Source organism: Mytilus trossulus, chromosome 13 (assembly GCF_036588685.1).
Source record: "Mytilus trossulus isolate FHL-02 chromosome 13, PNRI_Mtr1.1.1.hap1, whole genome shotgun sequence".
NCBI classification, from domain to species: Eukaryota; Metazoa; Mollusca; class Bivalvia; order Mytilida; family Mytilidae; genus Mytilus; species Mytilus trossulus.
The window spans coordinates 5,762,032-5,783,081 of NC_086385.1; the positions used below are offsets into that span (position 1 = coordinate 5,762,032).

Below are 21,050 nucleotides of genomic sequence, written 5' to 3' on the forward strand. Positions count from 1 at the left end.
TTTTGCAACATATATTCTTCACTGTTAATAGTACTGGAAAATAATTTGATCTTACTGAAGTTAGTTATCAATGTTTACACTTTAGGAAAGTAGTATGCTATTTTGGAAACTGAATCGTTTTAATGATCAAAATGACTCCATGGTTACATTGTACCTGTATAAAATGTATATATTAAGCTATAATACTAAAAAAAACTACATCATCTTTACAATTTTGTACTACCTTTTATGCATGTTATAAAGATATTGACAAATATAATGGCTTCTCTTGTTAAAATGAGCATAGATATTAAAATAAGAAGTTGTGTTATACTTGCCAATGAGACAACTGGCCTAAAAAAAAGAACTTGGCATTTACAAAATTATTTCTCAATTAACTAATGATACCTCTCATCGTCTATTTTATTTTTCTTGCATGTTTTTTCGTCCACTGGAAACGTTTTTTTATCTTCAAAAATAGACTTGATGGCTTTTTTTTGTCATTTTAGAATAAGATTTTTAAAATTTTTATTTTTGAATTTTATGTCCAATACAAGAAAAATAGTGAGGTAAAAAAAATATGAAAATACTTTAATAACTGAACTGATGATATTCCTTACCAACTATTTTCTTTGTTTTACAGGAGCTGTGATATATTTATTAGATTTATTTTGTAATTCAACTAATCCAAATGTGCGCGAAAAGACTGCCGAACTTTTATCAAAAATGTTATCAGATAAACTTGTTGGACCAAAGGTCCGAATAGTGTTGTCCAAATTTCTTCCTCCAATATTCATGGATGCCATGAGGGACTCACCTGAGGCTAGTGTTCATATGTACGAAGGAACTCATGAAAACCCTGAATTAATCTGGAATGAGGAATCTAGGGATAAAGTGTCAGATGTTGTGAAAAAATTGAAAAATAAGTATGTATATCTATGTTAAGTGCCTTAGGGGTGTAGGTTTTACCTCTGAAAATAGAAATGTGAAAATGCTTGCAAGTTTAAGTATGGCAAAATCTGAAGGCTAACTTTTAGCTAAAGATTGGTTGAAATGTAATCAAAACCCTATGTCACTGACTTGATATCTAAATTTTCCAAGGCTTATCACTACTTTTTGATACACAAAATATAGTCCAAGGATCATAACATTCTATACATCCTATCTATGAACATTTCAAGAAATTTATCATTGTAATATATGCTCAGATATTCAAGTCACAAAATGATGTTACCTCCTGTCAAGAAAATTACTTTACTTTTGCAAGGTCCAGGAATCTAATATCTGATTTGGAAATATAAATGAAGTCATTGTTAAAGTCATCATTAAAAAATGGAGTTATCTCCCATTTTCCAGAATTGTTGTTGAATCACTACCACTGCTAACAAGCACTTTGTGAACATACCACTTTATGGAGATATAGAGAATAACATTTGTATAGAATTTACATTAGGCAGTTGTTTTGATTTATTTATTTATCATGCCACTACAATAATAAACAGTTGCCATCTTAAAATCCTAATTGTATACCCCAAAAATCATACAAGAAATGCAGAACAATGAATAAGCAGAATGCAAAGTCAAAATAAAAGGTTGAAATGTCAATGTTGCAATATTTATAATAGAAATAATTATTCAAGATACATTATTTGATGTGATCGATAAGACAAAATTAAAGTGGCTGATAATGAAAATTCAGACAATAAATATAGTATTGACTTTAGACAAAGTTTTTTTTTTCTCTGGTTTATTGTATAAGAATATCTATTTCATCTACATACGTACAAAAATCATTAAAAAAAGTGTTATTTATAAAAGTCTATAATGTGTATTTTAGTAAATGCACATCTTTGTGTGCATATCCTATAAATTATTTACTATGTTGAAAATAAGGTATAGAACTGTTAGATGCTTCTAACATTATGTGGATATATTTTTGAAATTAATTGCAAATCCAAGGTATAGTTGACTACATTATTAGCCTTCTATTGTCCCTAGATAGATGGTTGATTTGTAAACAGGAACCCTTGGCCTGTTACCTGGACGACTAAGGTAACTGAATACAGGAAATATTTAGGAATAAAACGTCAAAAGTGTTTAAAAGAAAAAAAGATGCTTTATATTTTTCCGTTATTTCAGTCATTTTAAAGCTCAGCGAGAGAATCCAGATTCTCGATGGAGTCTAAGAGAAGATTTTGCCGTAGTTTATACAGACGTAGCAGGGGAGTTAACTATTGGTGGTGTCTTCCTCCGATTGTTTATAGCCAACCCTGGATGGGTGTTACGGAAACCAAAAGAATTTTTAACAGAGCTGATGGAGAAATGGGCAGAGCTAACAAAAATGCAAAATGCAGATGTAAGAAAAATTTAGTTCCAAGTTTTGTGTTTTAAAATTATCTACAAAATGATAAATCTTTTGTTTTTTTTCAAATTGATAAAATAAAAGCATTTTTCTTTCTACAATGAATCCACAGTGTTATGTCATTAATAGATTTTATTTGAGTTTACACTGAAAAAAAATACCTCTTATAAGGATGTCCTTTCAAAATGATATGAAGTAAACATATTAAAGTTAGGAATGAAACTGTCATGTATTGTGGATTCATTTATTTCAGTGGGTAACAATTTTCGTGGATTCGGGAAAACTTGCATTTTCAATGACATTTGATTTGGTGGTTTTGACAAAGTCTGCATACAATCTTATAGAAAGTTTGAATTTGTGAAACATTTAAATTCGTTGTTTGCCATTATCCTCAAAATCAACCAAAATTGGTATCCCATGAATAATTTTATTACTAAATTTATTTTGATTTCATCTAAGGGAGATATTATAATGTTGATTATTTACTGTATAGGGAGAAGTACTGGAAACCGTGACAACAGCAATAGTTTATTTGTTTACCTCACAACCTGTAATGCTGGATCAACTACCACAATTAGGTTACATTCCAAAAGTGTTCACCGCCATGTCACATCGGAACAATGCAGTACCACGCTCAGCTATACAAGTGGCTCATCAGCTTGCTCATAATGAGGTAAGTTTTTAGTTGAGGTCCATAATTTTCAAGACTGCCATTCAAATATTTGTTTTGTTATTGTAGAGTGTAAAACATTACCCTTAAATTAGAAACTCCACCAAATTTGATATAACACAGCCAAACCTTACTTGCCGATTATCATGAATATTAAAATGAAAAAAATGCAAATTACTAAAGAATGGTACTTGTGTATCAAAAGCTAACAAGTTTATTTTCGTTTTTTTATTTTTATGCTTCATTTCAACTTATAAGAGATTGAAGATCAATGTAAATTCTTGGGTCTCATTGGGGTCTTAAGCATGATGCTGATTTTTTGTAAGCTTGACAGGTGAAAGTCAAATTATTGTGTCGTGAAAACAGGAAATGAGGTCTGGCATGACCCGGAAAATGACAAAAAAATGAGAATTGCTTACATAGGATTTCCCCAATGATACCTGATCCTCCTCATTTCTTAGGTCATGTGTGCTTTTCTTATCACTTGACGTCCTTCATTGTGATCTTTTACAGAATCTTCTTCTCTTGGCCAATTTTTATAAAGTCCTTTCAGCAGGAAACAAGCTTAAGAAGTCTTTACAGTAAATCCTTCGGAGGTGTATTGATTGACATTTTGATCTTGGAACATATGACTTATTATCAAGTGAAATTGGACTTTAAGCTAGATTTTAGTAACTGAAAGGGCTCTTTGATCAGTACATGTGTCTTTGATTTTTTGCTTAATTTTTAATACTGGGATGAGTTTTGCCAGCTGATATTTATGCCCCACCTAGGGGCATTATTGTTTACAGGCTTATCGTTCTTTCATTAGTTTGTTCATTTGTCTGTCATCTGTCTGTCCCGCATCAGGTTAAAGTTTTTGGTCAAGGAAGTTTTGATCAATTTGAAATCCAATCAACTTGAAACTAAGTACACATGATCCCTATGATATGATCTTTCTAATTTTAATGCCAAATTAGAGTTTAGACCCCAATTTCACAGTCCAATGAACATAGAAAGTAACAGTGCATGCTACAGGTTAAAGGTTTTGATGAAGTTGAAGTCCAATCAACTTGAAACTTAGTACACAGGTTCATTATGATATGATCTCTCAAATTGCAATGCCTTATTAGAGTAATGACCCTAATTTAACTGTCCACTTGGTAGTATGAGTGCGACATCTTTGTACTATGGACACATTCTTGTTATAGTTTGTTTGTTTTTATGTTTGGTTGTTACATCATTTATATCAATTGTTTCAGATATGTATAAGAAGTATGGCACAGATAGAATGTATAGGTGCTTTAAAAGTTGGTATGAAAGCTAGAAGAGATTCTATAGCCCTGGCAGCTGAGGCATTGGGTAAAATGTTTGATAAAGGGGAAGAAGAACTTGTTTCACAGGTAACCGTGTTAACAACTACTGATACAATGCTTTGAATTTTGCCTTAATTTTTCTGGTTATATATATATAATAAAAAACGAAAATGAAAAACAAAAATGCACCTCAGTAAGTATGAATTTTATGTCTTATGCTTTAAATCAGGAAATAATTATTTAGTTTTTTTTTGTGGTGACCGATCATATACTCTCTGAAATTAAATTCATATCAATAAAAATAATAATAAAAACTGCATATGACTGTTTACTTACATTACTATACGCATTGTGACTTGGACGAAGAGTTGTATCATTGTCAGGTTTTGAATGGAATTTTAGATAGGAAATGAATCAAGATATGTTATTTGAAATAAGATAGTAACTTATCATAAAATGAAATATCACCAAAAAAAAACAATTAAAATATTGAATGTTTAAATTTTTCAGGCTTTAAAAACAGATTTAGTTCCATTCTTGCTAAAACTACTTGAAGCAGGACTAGAAGCTATAGATAATCCTTCAGCAACAAAAGCTCAGATTGTGAAAGCTCTGAAAGCTATGCAGAGAAGTTTATTATATGGGGAACAGGTAAGGATAAGATATCAAAGCGCATGTTAAAGTCATGCATAGAAGTGTTTTATTATAAGAGTGTAGCTGTTTGATAATAATTTTGAAAGTCAGCCATCTTAAATGCATGATTGATTGATTATTGCTTAACCTCACATCATTATAAACTTAGAAAAGTGGAATATTTTAAATATTCAACTCAAATTTTGAACCATAATTCATTCATAGTATTAACTTATTTAAGTTGAATTAATAAAAAAAATATGTTTATTTATAGATAACTGGTATATTAGAAAAGTCGACTGTATGGCGAGATTACAAAGATCAGAAACACGACCTATTTATATCAGATACACCAATAGCAGGCTACCTAACAGGTGAGAAATTTCTATCTGTATAATTATACCTGATTTCAAAAGTGGGGGTATACTGTTTTACTCATGTCTGTCCCTCTGTCCGTTCCATGAATATTTTTCGTTGCATCTTTCTCAAGAACTACATCTTGAGGACTTTGAAATTTGGTTACTGGGTTCATTTATATAAGTCATCTATACTGTGTAATGGGTTTTCAGATTCATGTCTCAACAAAAAATGCATATTTGGTTAGAGGTATCATCTGTGAGCAGTAGGTTGCAGTTTCATTTGTTATACATGTATATCCATATGTTATAAACAAGAAGATGTGGTATTATTGCCAATGAGACAACTATCCACAAAAGACCAAAATGACACAAACATTAACAATTATAGGTCACCGTACGGCCTTCAACAATGAGCAAAGCCCATACCGCATATAGTCAGCTATAAAAGGCCCCGATAAGACAATGTAAAACAATTGAAACGAGAAAACTAAGGGCCTTATTTATGTAAAAAAATGAACGAAAAACAAATATGTAACACATAAACAAACAACAACAAATGAATTACAGGCTCCTGACTTGGGTCAGGCACATACATAAATAGTGTGGCGGGGTTAAACATGTTAGCGGGATCCCAACCCTCCCCTAACCTGGGACAGTGGTATAACAGTACAACATAAGAACGAACTATAAAAATCAGTTGAAAAAGGCTTAACTCATCATATAGACAAAAAATACAATATGTACCAATTTTGTATTTTCATATGCAGCCAATTCTCAGAAGAAAAAAAATAATAGAAAAATAATTTTGATGTGTAGATGCATCTTTGATATATACTGAAAAGATGAAGGTTTCATTACTCATGTTTCATGGTTCACTGGATTTACTGTACATTCATTTATTTCCATGGGTACCAATTTTCTGGATTTAGAAATATTGCGTTGTGATGGACATTGAGTTATGTGGTTTTGCTAAAGTACCTACTGTTTTATAAAATTGTTTTTGTTAAATATTTTACATTCATGAATCATCTTTACCGACAAAATCCATGAAAAAATTGCAAACACAAATTTTTACGACTTATGTTCAGTAAATGTAAGGCTAAAATATAAATAATATAATATGGTTCCTTGGATCAATAAATTATTTTCTTGTTATTGTAAGAGTCAGTTCTTACTTTAGAAACAATAAATGTACTAAACCTTTGTATTGTTCTGTTTTAACAGAAGGAAAAGCAGGTAAATTTTCCACACTAACTTTAAATGTGTGCTGCTTTGTGTATACATAGGATTTGTTTACTAAACAACTGTTTACTATTCTTTATACTTCACTTCATGCAGTGCTGTGTGTTTTCAATTTTCTTTAATTTTTGTGTATTTTAACCTTTCTTGATTGGTGTGAGAAAAATATTTCTCCTCACTAGTGAAATATCTGTTCTTGGCAAATGATAAGTCAAAATTTAATTGTAATGTCGAGTTTTCTTGGTTTCTTCTGAATTTTCCTACTGTGACGTCATAAAAAAAGGACAAGTTAAAAGTTTTTCAGCTTAAAGTAAAATCATGTCTGAAAATCAAGCACTAAGCTCATAATGATACAAAATTTGATTGATTGAAGTTTTTAATCATCAAATAACAGAAAATGTGGGACCTCAGAAATAAATCTTTATTTGTGCTCGAAACAACAACTCCAATAATTTGTTTGGATGATTTCTGAGTTTGAGTACAATAATTGTGCTTGAATTTTTTTATGGGAAAATGTAATTTGATGCGAACTTTAAATATATAGAATTGATAAGTTGTAATAAATTTCTTTTTAAATTACATTTTAAATGTCGTTTTTGGGGCCCTTGATAGATTGTTGTTCGGTGTGAGCCAAGTCTCAGTGTTGAAAGGCTGTACTTTAACCTATAATGGTTTTTCTTTTACAATTTGTGACTCAGATGGAGAGTTGTCTCATTGGCACTCATACCACATCTTCTAATATCTATATTCAAAATCATCACATAATAAATAGTTTATCTGTCATATGGCATAGCAATGTGAATTATAAAGTATTATGTATATATATGTGAATGACTGCATCTGGTTTGATCTATAGCAAGTGAATGTAGAAATGTTTGCATTTTATTTGGGTTGGTTCACAGAAGAATCGATGTTTGTCTGTGTGTTTCTTTGGAGAAAGGGTTTATGGATGAAAGCTATTGTATATGTGTGTTAATCTATTAAACTGATGTGTGTGTGTGTGTTTGGAATTAGGTATATATAATCAGAAATACTAACAATGCATAGAATACTATATAGTCAGACGGAGAATCATATTTTGCATTGCATGTAGAAATTAAAACTATGTATATGCATGATAGTAACAAAGTAATATTAATAGTACCAATTTTATAGTGACCAAATGCAAATTTTGAAAGTTTTTAATGTGTCATTCAGGGAAGCAGCCATTTTGATTTAATTTTTTTCGCTTGACAGAGTCAAAAAGGGAGACATATGTATGCTGTTTTCAAATTCAGCGACAAAAATGTATTAGTTTGTGATAAGGTCTACTTTATGGTTAACCACTAGTAGTAGATAAATAATATTTGGTATGCAGTTGTAAAAGCATTGGCATATCTCATTTCTGTGAAGATAATTCGGCTCTGCCCCCTAAGATATGGTCTATTGACTTTGAAACAATTTCTTAGTTTGTTTGTACATATTAGTTTGTGATTAGATGATCTGCTGATGTTACCGGTAAGTCAATGATATTTGGTATGGAATGTATTGGTATTTGCAAGTCATATTTTCATGAAGATTATAAAACCCCACCCCTTCATCATGGTTCATTGACTTTGAAACTTTTACATAGTTTACAAGTTAATGTTTGTGTTAAGAATTGTTTAAATGGAACTACTTATAATAAGTCAATGGTATTTGGTATGCAATTGTATTATCATTGGCATATCTCATTTCCATGGAGATTGTCCTACCATGTACCTTCAGTCATGTCTGTCATGGTTCAATGACTGAATATTTGCCTCACTTATGTAATGTGTTTAAGTATTGCTATTTTTATTTCAATATTTGCATAATCAAAATTACAAAAAAAGTAAGACATATCTCAGTGATAACAGTTTTTTGGTATTTATTGATATATGTGATTTCTTCATAAATTAGTTTCATATGTGACCTGACAATCTCCTTTAAAAAAATTATCAAATTGATTTAATTCTGAATTATAAACAAAACCCCTTATATCTAGTGATTAAGTTTGGCGCTGTAAGAGAAAGTCATGCTGTTTAGTTATCAAAGGTGAGAACAAACTTTTAGGAGATTGTACACCAAAATAATGAATCTTACAGTATTTCAAGCTTTTCCTATGTTTAACACTTGTTCTTAAAGACACCAAAATATTTGTACATAGCTCAGCTATGTGCAGCTAGATAATTTCTATTTGTGTCCGTAATCATATATATTACATAAGCATATAAACTTAGAATGCAATACAATTATTATTTTCCTGATTCTCTTGTGCAGATTGTTACAAGGAAGACTTGTAATATTCAAATTTCTTTTTGAATGAATACACTAAACTGCATGATTAAAAAGCTTAAGAATGCATCTTCTAGTATTATAACTGCATGAACTTTCATCTTCTTATAGAAATTAATTATAAAGGCTGCTTCTGTCTTTTGCCCTGAAAATAACTGAATTATCTAAATGTTTTATTATGTAATTTCAAATAAAAGGAAAGGAATAAAGTGTCCTTATAGTAAAATGAAAGGGCAACAATTGTACTATAGCTTTCATGAGCTACCAGTAACTATTACTTATCAATGTGATATTTTATTCCGAGCCTCTGTAATCAGCCTCTGTAATCGTTATGAAATGATGATTTCAAAATGATTTTGGAATATTCTTAAAATCAACAGCTATCATGTTTGATATGAGCAATAAAAAGTTAAAATATGTACTGTAAATTCAGAAATTATTGTGTGCATTTATTATTGTGATTTTGTTATTTTAAACTTAAATGCGATTTTATTTTTTACGATTTTGAGAAAAGTTCTGCTTAATTCAGATAAAATATTACAAAATGCGAGTTTTAATTATTGCGTTTACAACTCTTAAGCATTATTCGCAATAATAAAAACCTCGCAATAATCTCTGAATTTGCAGTAAGTACTGATAGACAAAAGTACTCTTGGATGCATGATATTGAAGATTACAGTTGAGACATGCCTTGTAGGTAATGAGATAAAACAGTGAAAACTAAAATCACAAAAATACTGAACTTAGAGGAAAATTAAATCGGAAAGTCCCTAATCAAATGGCAAAATCAAATGACAAAACACATCAAAAGAATGGACAATAAATGTCATATTCCTTACTTGGTACAGGCATTTTCAAATGTAGAAAATGGTGGATTATACCTGGTTTTATAGTGCTAACCCTCTCACTTTGATGACAGTCTCATCAAATTCCGTTGTATTTACAATGATGCCTTAACCAAACAGACACAATAAAACATCATAAAAAAAAATATGAAATGCTGGGTTCTTGTTGTTTTGTTCTTCTCAAGAGGACCAAAAAATGTTGATTTAAACCATGAAATGGATGACAATTGAATTAAATTCTTTCTATTTTTTTAGGCCCAACAGGACCAAGTGTGGCTGGATATCTAACGGCAGGAACAAGGTCCACAATGCCGGACCAGCCCCCACCAACAGATAAAGAAGAAAGACATAATAGTCTACTAGACTAGAGACTCAGTTTCTGATAATTTTTATTAAAAAATGAAGCAGAGTACGAGAGTTCAGTATCATATTCAACAGAACAAATTTAACTTTCAAAGTGCTAGTCTTTTGTGTAAGGCCTGTTATAGAATTATATGCATTGGGGTATGGGAGGCTTTTTTAAGACCCTTAGTACTCAGTGTAATACTTTTATCCTGAAATGAAGCTGATTATGAAAGTTCAACATTTATATTTAAAAGAACAAATTTGATATTTAATGTGCTAGTCTTTTGTGTAAGGCCTGTTCCAGAATTATACGCATGGGGTATGGGAGGCTTTTTTAAGACCCTTAGCACCTATAGAATATTATTTTTCATTTCAATTAATAATTATTACATAATTCTTGGGAAAATATGACCACCCCTTTGCGAATATTTTAAGTGCTACGAATCCCCACCCCATAAATTTTTCGAACAACCCTAAGAATAGGGAAATTATTATGTTTTGTAAAACCAGTGACAATTTTTGTCAGTTATTTAATATTATTGCTTTCAGCAAATTTTGCTTTTTATTTTTTTTATTGATTGTAAAATGTGGTGCAAATCAGCGAAAATGGTGTGCAATTCTACAATAGTGCTGTAATGTATTTCAATAGATATGAGATGATTTTATTTTTGCCCTAGTTCATCCAACTCAATGAAAGAGAATTAAGTGCTTTTCTTTCAGAATATTCCATGTTCAGTGCTTAATTTACTTGGCAATTGTAGGAGTGTGAAATATTAATGAACAAAATGATATATTTATAAGCAACCCTTAATGCAAAGTTTCATTTTTCAGTAGCCATGAATTATTATGGCTGTGTATTTCCCCTGTAAAAATGATGCTTGCTTGATGACTCTAAAAATAATGCAACTGCCAAGTTTAATTAATTATTTAGCAGCCATGTTTTTTTTCTAGAATCATTACAGTGGTGTCCTTCCCTTGTAAAAGAGGATGCCTGCTTTATGAAATGTTAGATTTATTGTTAAATATATCAAATAATGTTAAATATATCAAATAATGTGATAAATATTTGAGTATTTGTCAAATTTTACTTAATTTCTTGTCATTTTATAAAAACTGTTTCAATAGTAATAAAAGTGCAATGTTAAATTGTTAAGTTTTTTTGTACACTTTGTATATAATGGCTTACAAATGTTTTTATTGTAATTATTCATTTCATTATGTAAATGATCATGTTTTAATTATATAATGGCTCCTTATTGCAAATATGTATTTTTCATGGCAGTAAGATTGTTTTACATGCAGTTTGATTGGGAATAAAGTTTATTTCATATTTAAAGTATAATTTGATTAAATTCCAATTGAAATATTTAGGTTTTTTTTAATTTATTTTAAGTTCTAATACTTGTATGGTTAAAATGGAATAGAATTAAATGAATAAACATGATAACAGATTGAGTTTACAAAAGAAATACTGTGGATTCATTTATTTTCGTGGGTACCAATTTTCGTGGTTTGAGGAAAACTTACATATTCGTGGATATTTAATTTCGTGGTTTTGGCAAATTCTACACTCATTCCTTTACAAAATGTGTATTTCGTTGAACATTTGAATTCGTGGTTCTCCTGTACCCACGAAATCCACGAAAATTGGTATCCAACGAATATTAATGAATCCACAGTATATGATGCCGCCAACCTATATCACTGCTGTGTTAAGTGTACAGTGACACAATTTTGATTTACCAAGATATCTTTTCACAACTAGACTACCTGTTGAGACCAGTACATAAAAAGTAAACTCAGAAAAATACTGAACTCCAAGGAAAATTCAAAAAGGAAAGTCCCTAATCAAATGGCAAAATCATTCTTCAATTTTATTTTGAATTAGAGTTCAAAGTTGACAAAGAAGCAAGATCGGTAATTTAGATAATATGTATCAGATATAAGAATTCAAGTTCTTATTATTGCGTTACTCATCAAGTCTCATAATTTGCATTAATAGAAATCTTGCAATAATCTCTGAATTTAAAATAATTGTTTTGATATATTTTATTGAGTTTTTTTCTTCATGAAATCAAAGCTACTTTTAGTTTTCGTGGACGGGAAAATTTTCTTATGGAATTTTTGGTGAAATTTATAATTTATTTTATATTTCCAATTTGGTTGATTATAGTCCTTGAGAGACTAAATGTTTTTTATATGAGGTATCAGTTCTCTTTCTTGTATTAGTTAACTTTTCTTAGCTGTATATTTTTTTTCTGAAAAATAAAAGATAAATGTATATTTTTAGGTGAGGGTTGACAATTTTTACAGGAATACTTCGAGAATGTTGTTATGCAAATTTAGGTTCTTTCTGCATGGGTGCTCACAAAAGTATTTATAGGTGTTGCCATAGAATAGTTCTAAGCCAATCATTGCTTCTTATCTTTTTGAAAGATGATGAGTTTCATGCACATTTTTTCTAACCATCCAATTATTTCAAAGATAAGGAATGCTTGTAGCTTTTGAATTTTAATAGAGTTGTTGTATTAATTTACATTTACACAAATGCTTATTTATTGAAAGTTTTGTTTTCGTATGATTTCCTTTACCAGTATTAAATGGGAGTATATCACGTTATTCTCTTATTAATTCCTTTCATGTCTGCAAATTGGTAATTATGTGCTTCCACTAAAAATATGATTTTGGCCAAGGGTCTAATTCTAGTTAATTTTGTGCAACAAAAGGAAAAACTCTGCTACAAAGATACCATCAATTCATTAATTTATGCATGAATGAGCGCTAATAGTTAGAAGTTAAATAGGCACCTGATTTTAGACCATTTATCATTTCAGATTGTGAAAATCATGTTTTATTATCATCGTTTATCTCCCTTGTAGATTTGAATCAGCCAAATGAAGTGTTGCACATATATGTTACCTTTATGATAAAAGTTATGAATATATGTAATAATGATGAATAAATGTTATAGAATTGTTATACTATATGATGTGTTAATACTTTAACATGCAACAGTAATAAATTTACTACAAATTTGTTGTATTTTTGTTTGTTCATTTTATCAGGGACTTTCTTTAGTATAGAAGTATAGAAAATCCCTGATTTTATCAAGTTTTATCCATACAAATTCTTTATTTTACATTTAAAACAAAGCCATTTCCAGTACATCTCATAACAGACATCCATCAAACTAAATGTCTGTAGGCTTCTTGGTGAAAAGCTGTTTTGGGTTAAGCTTTTCTAAACTGAATGAGTCTGCTTGTAATTGCCCTATTGTGTCACATCCTCTAACACATATGGAACATACATCCATTAAAGTAAAACTCTGTAGGCTTTTTGGCGAAGAGCTGTTTCTTGGTTAAAGCTTTGCTAAAAATGAGTCTGCATGTTATTTTCATCTTGTTTCTGATAGCTGATTCATTAAGTTGTATTACATTAAGGAGATATGGCAGAAACAGAAATAATAGAGATAAAAACACAATATACGAGTTTGGTGAAAAGAAACTGAGGATTCAGAAAACATCATCAAGTATCATTACAAATTCTTTATTTTACATTTAAAACAAAGACATTTCCAGTACATCTCATAACAGACATCCATCAAACTAAATGTCTGTAGGCTGCTCGCTACACTAAAGACCTGTTGGTGACCTTCTGCTGTTGTTTTTTTCTATGGTCGGGTTGTTATCTCTTTGACACATTCCCCATTTCCATTTTCAATTTTATTCTCATAGCTGACTCATTAAGTTGTATAACATTAAGGAGATATGGCAGAAACAGAAATAATAGAGATAAAAACACAATAAACGAGAAACCGTGAGGATCCAGAAAACATCATTAAGTATCATTACATGAGTAAGTATGATTGCCAATGAGACAACTACCCACCAGAGTTTAAATAGAAGTTATAAGCAATTGTAGGCCTTCAACATGGAGAAAAACTCATAATGTATAGTTCGCTATAAAAGGTCATGACATGAAAAATGTGCAACAATTCAAATGAGAACACTTAAGCCTAATTCATAACCAAATAATTATGAAAAATACACATGACAGACATGAACCAAATACAACCACTAAACTACAGCTCCTGACTTTGAACAGACTCAGCAAGAGTGTGGGTAGTTTAGTTTGGGTTTTTTCTCTCAGTATTATACTTATCCATGGACTTTATAGTTTGTTACAAGTTATATTTACATAAGGTTGGGTCATATTATTTTATCATCACATTGATTGAATGTAATAATACTTAGACAGAAGTTTTTTCATGATAAAGAATAGCAAATTAAGAAAAAATTGTATGTTTCGTATTTTTCTTATAAATGGACTTTCTTTGTAACTTTCAACATTGCAATCTTAAACTGACAGCAGTAAATTAAGGCGCACCATCAGGTTCTGTGAAACTCTTAGCCATTATAAATGCATTTACTATACATTTATTTATTTACTATACAGCCAAACCAAAAAGTGTACCGGTATTCCCAATTATTGACCAGGTAAATAAGACTACCTCCATAGATACCATTCCCATTTTTTTTGTAATGGGAAATCAATATAGCACACCTGGTTCAAATCAAAATTATGTAGTAAAATTTGAAAACAAATTTAATACTTATATAAATCATTATATAAAAAAGCAATAGCGTCAAAAGATTGACACATTGACCGTAACAGGATTGCATATAACGTTAATATTGTCACTTCAATTAGTACTGTTATAAGTTAGCATATCACTATATTATCGTTTTTGGCATTAGAATGGATTTCCAAGATGTTTGTTTAATTTGCCTCCCAGTGGTAATGAGTATGGCCTTTATGTTCCACATTATATCAGTTTTGCAGGATAAATTAGAACACCAGGGATATAAAATGAAATTCAGTGAGGACCATCTAGTTGTAAGTATTTTTCCTTTTAAGCAATTAGATATTGATAGTGGTTAGTATAAAAAAGAAGAGGTTGTGCTTCGAACACGGTTAAAAGCGATGATAAATATAAACTAAAGAGCCTGTGTCACTCACCTTGGTCTATGTGAATATTCAACAAAGGACACAGATGGATTCATGACAAAATTGTGTTTTGGTGATGGTGAAGTGTTTGTAGATCTTACTTTACTGAACATTCTTGCTGTGTACAATTATCCCTATCTATAATGATTGGCCCAGTAGTTTCAGTGGAAAATGTTAGTAAAATTTTTCATGAAAATTGTTAAAAATTGACTATAAAGGGCAATAACTCCTAAGGGGGTCAACTGACCATTTTGGTCATGTTGACTTATTTTTAGGTCTTACTTTTCTGTAAATTATTGCTGTTTACAGTTTATCTATATCTATAATAATATTCAAAATAATAACAAAAAACAGCAAAATTTCCTTAAAATTACCAATTCAGGGGCAGCAACCCAACAAAGGGTTGTCCTATTCATCTGAAAAATTCAGGGCAGATAGATCTTGACCTTATAAACAATATTAATCCCTATCAGATTTAATCTAAATGCTTTAGTTTTTTGATCTATATATAAGCCAAAATCTGCATTTTACCCTATGTCCTATTTTTAGCCATGGCGACCATCTTGGTTGGTTGGCCAGGTCACCGGGCACAATTTTAAAACTAGATACCCCAATGATGATTGTGGCCAAGTTTGATTTTATTCGGAACAGTAGTTTCAGAGGAGAAGATTTTTGTGAAAGATACTGACTAAGATTTACGAAAAAAGGGATCAACTGACCATTTTGGTCCTGTTGACTTATTTGTAAATCTTACTTTGCTGAACATATTTGCAGTGAACAGTTTATCTCTATCTATAATAATTTTCAAGATAATAACCAAAAAAAGGAAAATTTCCTTAAAATTACCAATTCAGGGGCAACAACATAACAACCCGTTGTTCAATTCATCTGAAAATTTCAGGGCAGATAGATCTTGACCTGGTGAACAATTATTTGTTCTAAATGCTTTGGTTTTTGAGTTATAAGCCTAAAACTGCATTTTACCCCTATGTTCTATTTTTAGCCATGGCGACCATCTTGGTTGGTTGACCGGGTCACCGGACACAGTTTTTAAACTAGATACCCCAATGATGACTGTGGCCAAGTTTGGTTAAATTTAGTCCAGTAGTTTCAGAGGAGAAGATTTTTGTAAAAGTTAACGACGACGGACGCCAAGTGATGAGAAAGGCTCACTTGGCTCGGGCCAGGTGAGCTAAACACAGGTTAGAAAAATGTCTTTTAAGACCCTGGTATTGGTGAGAATGCCTGCTAATTGGTGATCTCTAGATGTTTATTTTAAATATTCTACACAGCATTTGTCAACAAGAAATCTGCTTACCTTTCTGGTGTGGAGGTTTAGGGGCAGGTATTATAAATGTGAACATTTTTAACCTGGCTAACGCTCGGTTTAAAAATATTGACAAACATATGATGCATATCGATAAAATTATTTTAGAATTAATATTATAGCATGCATGGTATGAAAGAAATGATTTTAAATTAGCACATTATAACATTGATTCTTAAAATGTTAAGAAAGCAGAACTTTTTTTGAAAAATCCTATGAAAGAAAATCTGATTAATGTTTTAAGCAATTTCAGGATGTATATTTAATATAAAATATAGTTACTTTATTCCGTTTATATTCATACATTACAGGTAGAAGTCGCACAACAAAAGATTAAGTTAGAAGATCTCCAGGCTAAAGTTTCTACCATCAACCATACCGGTGACAGTTCCGAAATTCGAAAAATGATTTTATCCTTCGACGAATCAAATAAAAACAGGATCAGAGCAATTGAGAAACACGAAACGCTCACAGAATCCAAAATTATTGAAATGAAAACTGACATTATGAAGCAAATTCAAGATTTAAAAGACACAATTACAAGACTAAATTCTGATCAAAATGGATTGAAAGACGATCTTGCAGAAATTAAGATAAATCTGAAAGAAACGTTTGGAAACATTTTTGAGGAAACTAAAGAAGTTTACAAAGTTACTGAACATATACACGAGAGAATAAATAAATTGGATGTTATTGTAAATGGTCAATATGCTACTAATATTGTATCACTGATCAAAAGCGGGATGTCAAGACTTGCAAAACTTGCAGTGAACTTATTTTATACACGGACCAGTAATTAAACATATAGAATAATAAGCAATGTGTGAGCTAGCCATAACTGCTAGTCGTACACCCTACTGTTAATGAGTATAGCAGCTTTACTATATAAAAATAAAGAGATGTGGCATGCTTGCCAATAAATTGATACAGCTATCCACCAAAGTTCAAATGAAGATTGCGCATATATTTGTATATAAGAGTGCTGCCATTTAATTTCCAAGGGAGGAATGGGGGTGCCTAGGATGGAAAATTTTGTCATGCCTCTTGTTTTCTAATATCTGTCCTGTCATTATATTCTTAAATCTGTTCGGTCCTGCCTTTGTTGTGTGAATAGCTTGTCCAGATTTTTTTACTTAAATTGTCATCCTGTCCTTTTTTTTTAATAGCCAAACTGTCTCATCCTGACTTTTTTTACTCAAAACTCTTGTCCTGTCTATTTTTTTTTTAATTTCATCCGAACACCCCATGCACCCCCACACCTTAAAATCAAAATGGTAGCTCCCTTACAATGATATTCAGTGTGTTTATTGATTTTAATTTACTGATGAAACAAATCCTGTTTGTTTTATTGACGCAGGCATCATATTGTAACAAAGGACATAGTTTACTGTTACAAGAGAGAAAATCGAATTCTCAGATTTCAAAGTATGGAATACAGTATGGTACTGACATGATTTACACCAAACCTTTCTAAAATTGTCCGTTAATAAATATTGAAACTAAGGTTTCAATTCAGGCAAAGTTGACTTTATAAGAATTTTGTTTTTTTTAGTTCCTTTTTGGTTTATAAGGTCTTTTAAATATGCAGTCATTGCATAAAAAATATGCAGTCATTGCACAAGTCCTAAGTCAGGAATCTGATGTTCAGGAAAACTGTTGTCGTTTGTTGATAGGGTTCATGAGTGTTTTCCGTTCTCATTTCTCGTTCTCGTTTTTTATATATATTAGACCGTTAGTTTTCCCGTTTTTATGGTTTTACACTAGTCATTTTGGGGTCCTATATAGCTTGCTGTTCGGTGTGAGCCTATAGGATCCGTGTTGGAAGACAGTACTTTGACCTTTTACTTTTATAAATTGTGACTTGGTTGGAGAGTTGTCTCATTGGCATTTGTACCACACCTTCTTATATCTATTAAATATATAATTATGTACTTAATATTCTGAAATAAATTCTTTTGAATATCTTGGTCAACGGCAAATTAAACCCTTTCTACTTTTTTACAAATACATATGTAAATATAATTTTCCTTAGTAATGGACGATTTCTTATGCGAGACTCTGGGTTGTATTTTTTAAAATTAAATAATACCGTAGACTGTAGTTAATGGTAGACTATAACAAGAAATATCTTTAAAAAAGATATCCGACGTATTTAAATTTGAGTATATGTTTAAAACTATCATTTCGATAACCTTCAGAAGCACAAGACTTAATGATGCAGGACCTCTTTAAAATTAAAATTAAATAAAATCTCCATCGGAATGTAACTACAAGAAATTCTTTGATAGTCTGGTTATATTAAGGCAATAATATATATATATAAGAATATTGGGATGACACCTAAAAAAATTATTTGTCAAAAAATCCAGTGCAAATAACCAGAAACAAATATACATTTACTACTGTTAACATTAATCTTAAATCATGGTTAACAAAGCTAGAAACTATTGGTAGTAAAAGTAGCAGGCGCGGATCCCTTTTTTTTGGATGATCAATGCATTTGAATGGGGACATGTAATTGGTTAGGACCCCCCTTTTTAAAATAGCTGGATCCGCACCTGACCATGAGTAGTATCTTTATTAAAAAACACCATTATTTTTTATTTGTGATTTCTATAGAAAATTTTGTAATCTTGAGGTTATACATGGTGACTAAACCTTGTGCACAGATAGAATAAGGGGAGAAATTTGATTGGTTAACTTCCAATTTCTTATATGCAATGAAATGTTATGTGAAAATTTTTCTATAGAACTGAACAGGATAAAACTTTACTCATGCCAAGTATTTCTTTATTTGAAACAAAGATAAATTCTGCACAATTTTTTGAAAAGTGCAAATTTAACAAAGACTAATAGGGGGAAATCAATGGTGGTATTACACCTAAACAGCTGTTATGGATGCAAAGAGCTATTGGAGAAACAATTATTTTATTAAAAATATAAGATCTAGTTTAAATATTCATAGTTTTTCACTTGCTTTCCATCACGATATAATTTTCGAGACGTTTTTTGAAACACAACCAAATCACCCACCATGACAGCATTTTGTTCCATCACAGAAAGGATTTTCGAGCATACGTATTCTGTTGCCATAGTTAAACGTCCTTAAGTTCAAAGGGCACAAACCGAAACTATATACCGACTACGTCGGAAAAAAAACCATTCTTTAGTATATTTCTTCGGTGGATTAATTCTATTCTTAAGCTCTTACAGAAATCAGTTACCTATGAAGGATCCCAATCATAAAATGTCAACACGGTCTATTTATCATAATTATAAAACTTATTCTAACAGATTATTTGAGATACTTAAAAAAAAACATCTTTTCAAATCAACGACGCTTTTTTTACTCGATTTAACACCGGGTTGTAAAACTGAAAACTGCTAATGAGGAATTTCCAGTGCCAAATTTTTCAACAGCGAAGATGGGTTAGGGTTAGGTTTGACCAAGTTAAGGTTAGGACTGCGCATTGTTAAATACTTTTTTCTTTAGTTTCGGAAATATGTAAATGTTTGTTTGTTTTTTTTTAAATTGGGGAACATTTATTATTTTTATAATTTGACAAAGTTTTCATTTAGTCGAAAAAGCAAGACTAAGTGATCCTACATTCCGTCGTAGTCGGTGTTGTCGTCGTCGTCGGCGGCGGCGTTCACACATATTCACTCCGTGGTTAAAGTTTTTGAAAATTTAATAACTTTCTTGAACTATACTGGATTTCTACCAAACTTGGACAGAAGCTTGTTTATGGTCATAAGATTATTTTATTTATAAATGGACTTAGTTTTTCTGTGGGGAAACTATACATTCACTCTGTGGTTAAAGTTTTTAAAATTTGAATATCTTTCTTAAACTATACTGGATTTCTACCAAACTTGAACAGAAGCTTGTTTATGATCATAAGATAGTATCCAGAAGTAAAGTTTGCCAAAATAAAATTCCATTTTTTCTGTTTTTTACCTATAAATGGACTTAGTTTTTCTTCCAGTTAACTTTACATACAGTCTGCAGTTAAAGTTTTTAAAACATTTATTCGATTCATAAACTATCCTGAAATTTTACCAAACTTGGACAGAAGCTTCTTACAATAAAAAGATAGTATCAAGAGGAATATTTTTATTGATTGTTTTCCTCATTTTTGTTGAGCCTGGGAGTTACAGCAAAAGTAGGCGAGACACTGGGTTCCGCGGAACCCTTACAAATTTTTATTTTAAACAGCAACTTTTAATTTTCTCCGGGTGAACAAGGGTGCGGTGTTACTCACAATCAGATTTCGCTTTTTTGTCACACATAAGAAATATATACTTTCAATTGATATATGCACAAAAAAACACTTCTTTTATGATGGAAAAAGATAAGATGTCTTAATGGGGATCTTCATTTTTCCAGTTATTCTTTTAACATTTAATGTCATTTTCTCTATTCTTTCTTCATTAATGTTGTCCGTTATTCTCTTTTCTTTATATGATAACATATATGAAGGTATCTTCAGTTAGAGCGGACCTCAAACTCAGAACTAGTGTTTTTTTTAACCATTTTTTTCTTTTTCTCTCATATTTGTTGCTCATTATTATTTTTACTATATTTTATATTCTTTTTCGCTATAAGTTCTTAAATAATTTGGTTTTTTTTAAAGAATTTTCATATAATATTCGTACATAATTGGCTATTCTCTAACTCTAGGACCAGACCATAG

At 30.8% G+C, this 21,050-nt stretch overlaps 1 protein-coding gene across 1 annotated transcript in view; it reads left to right on the top strand.

The window, feature by feature from the left end:
- The window catches only part of LOC134695116 (dnaJ homolog subfamily C member 13-like), a 71,585-nt gene extending 61,532 nt beyond the window's left edge, over positions 1 to 10,053 (top strand). The window contains exons 50-56 of the mRNA XM_063556309.1: positions 623 to 905; positions 2,119 to 2,335; positions 2,835 to 3,014; positions 4,253 to 4,393; positions 4,817 to 4,957; positions 5,214 to 5,313; positions 9,933 to 10,053. Of these exons, the coding sequence (XP_063412379.1) occupies positions 623 to 905; positions 2,119 to 2,335; positions 2,835 to 3,014; positions 4,253 to 4,393; positions 4,817 to 4,957; positions 5,214 to 5,313; positions 9,933 to 10,045 (1,175 nt within the window). The 3' untranslated portion in view covers positions 10,046 to 10,053. The remainder of the gene's footprint in view (positions 1 to 622; positions 906 to 2,118; positions 2,336 to 2,834; positions 3,015 to 4,252; positions 4,394 to 4,816; positions 4,958 to 5,213; positions 5,314 to 9,932) is intronic.
- The last annotated feature ends 10,997 nt before the right edge of the window (positions 10,054 to 21,050 follow it).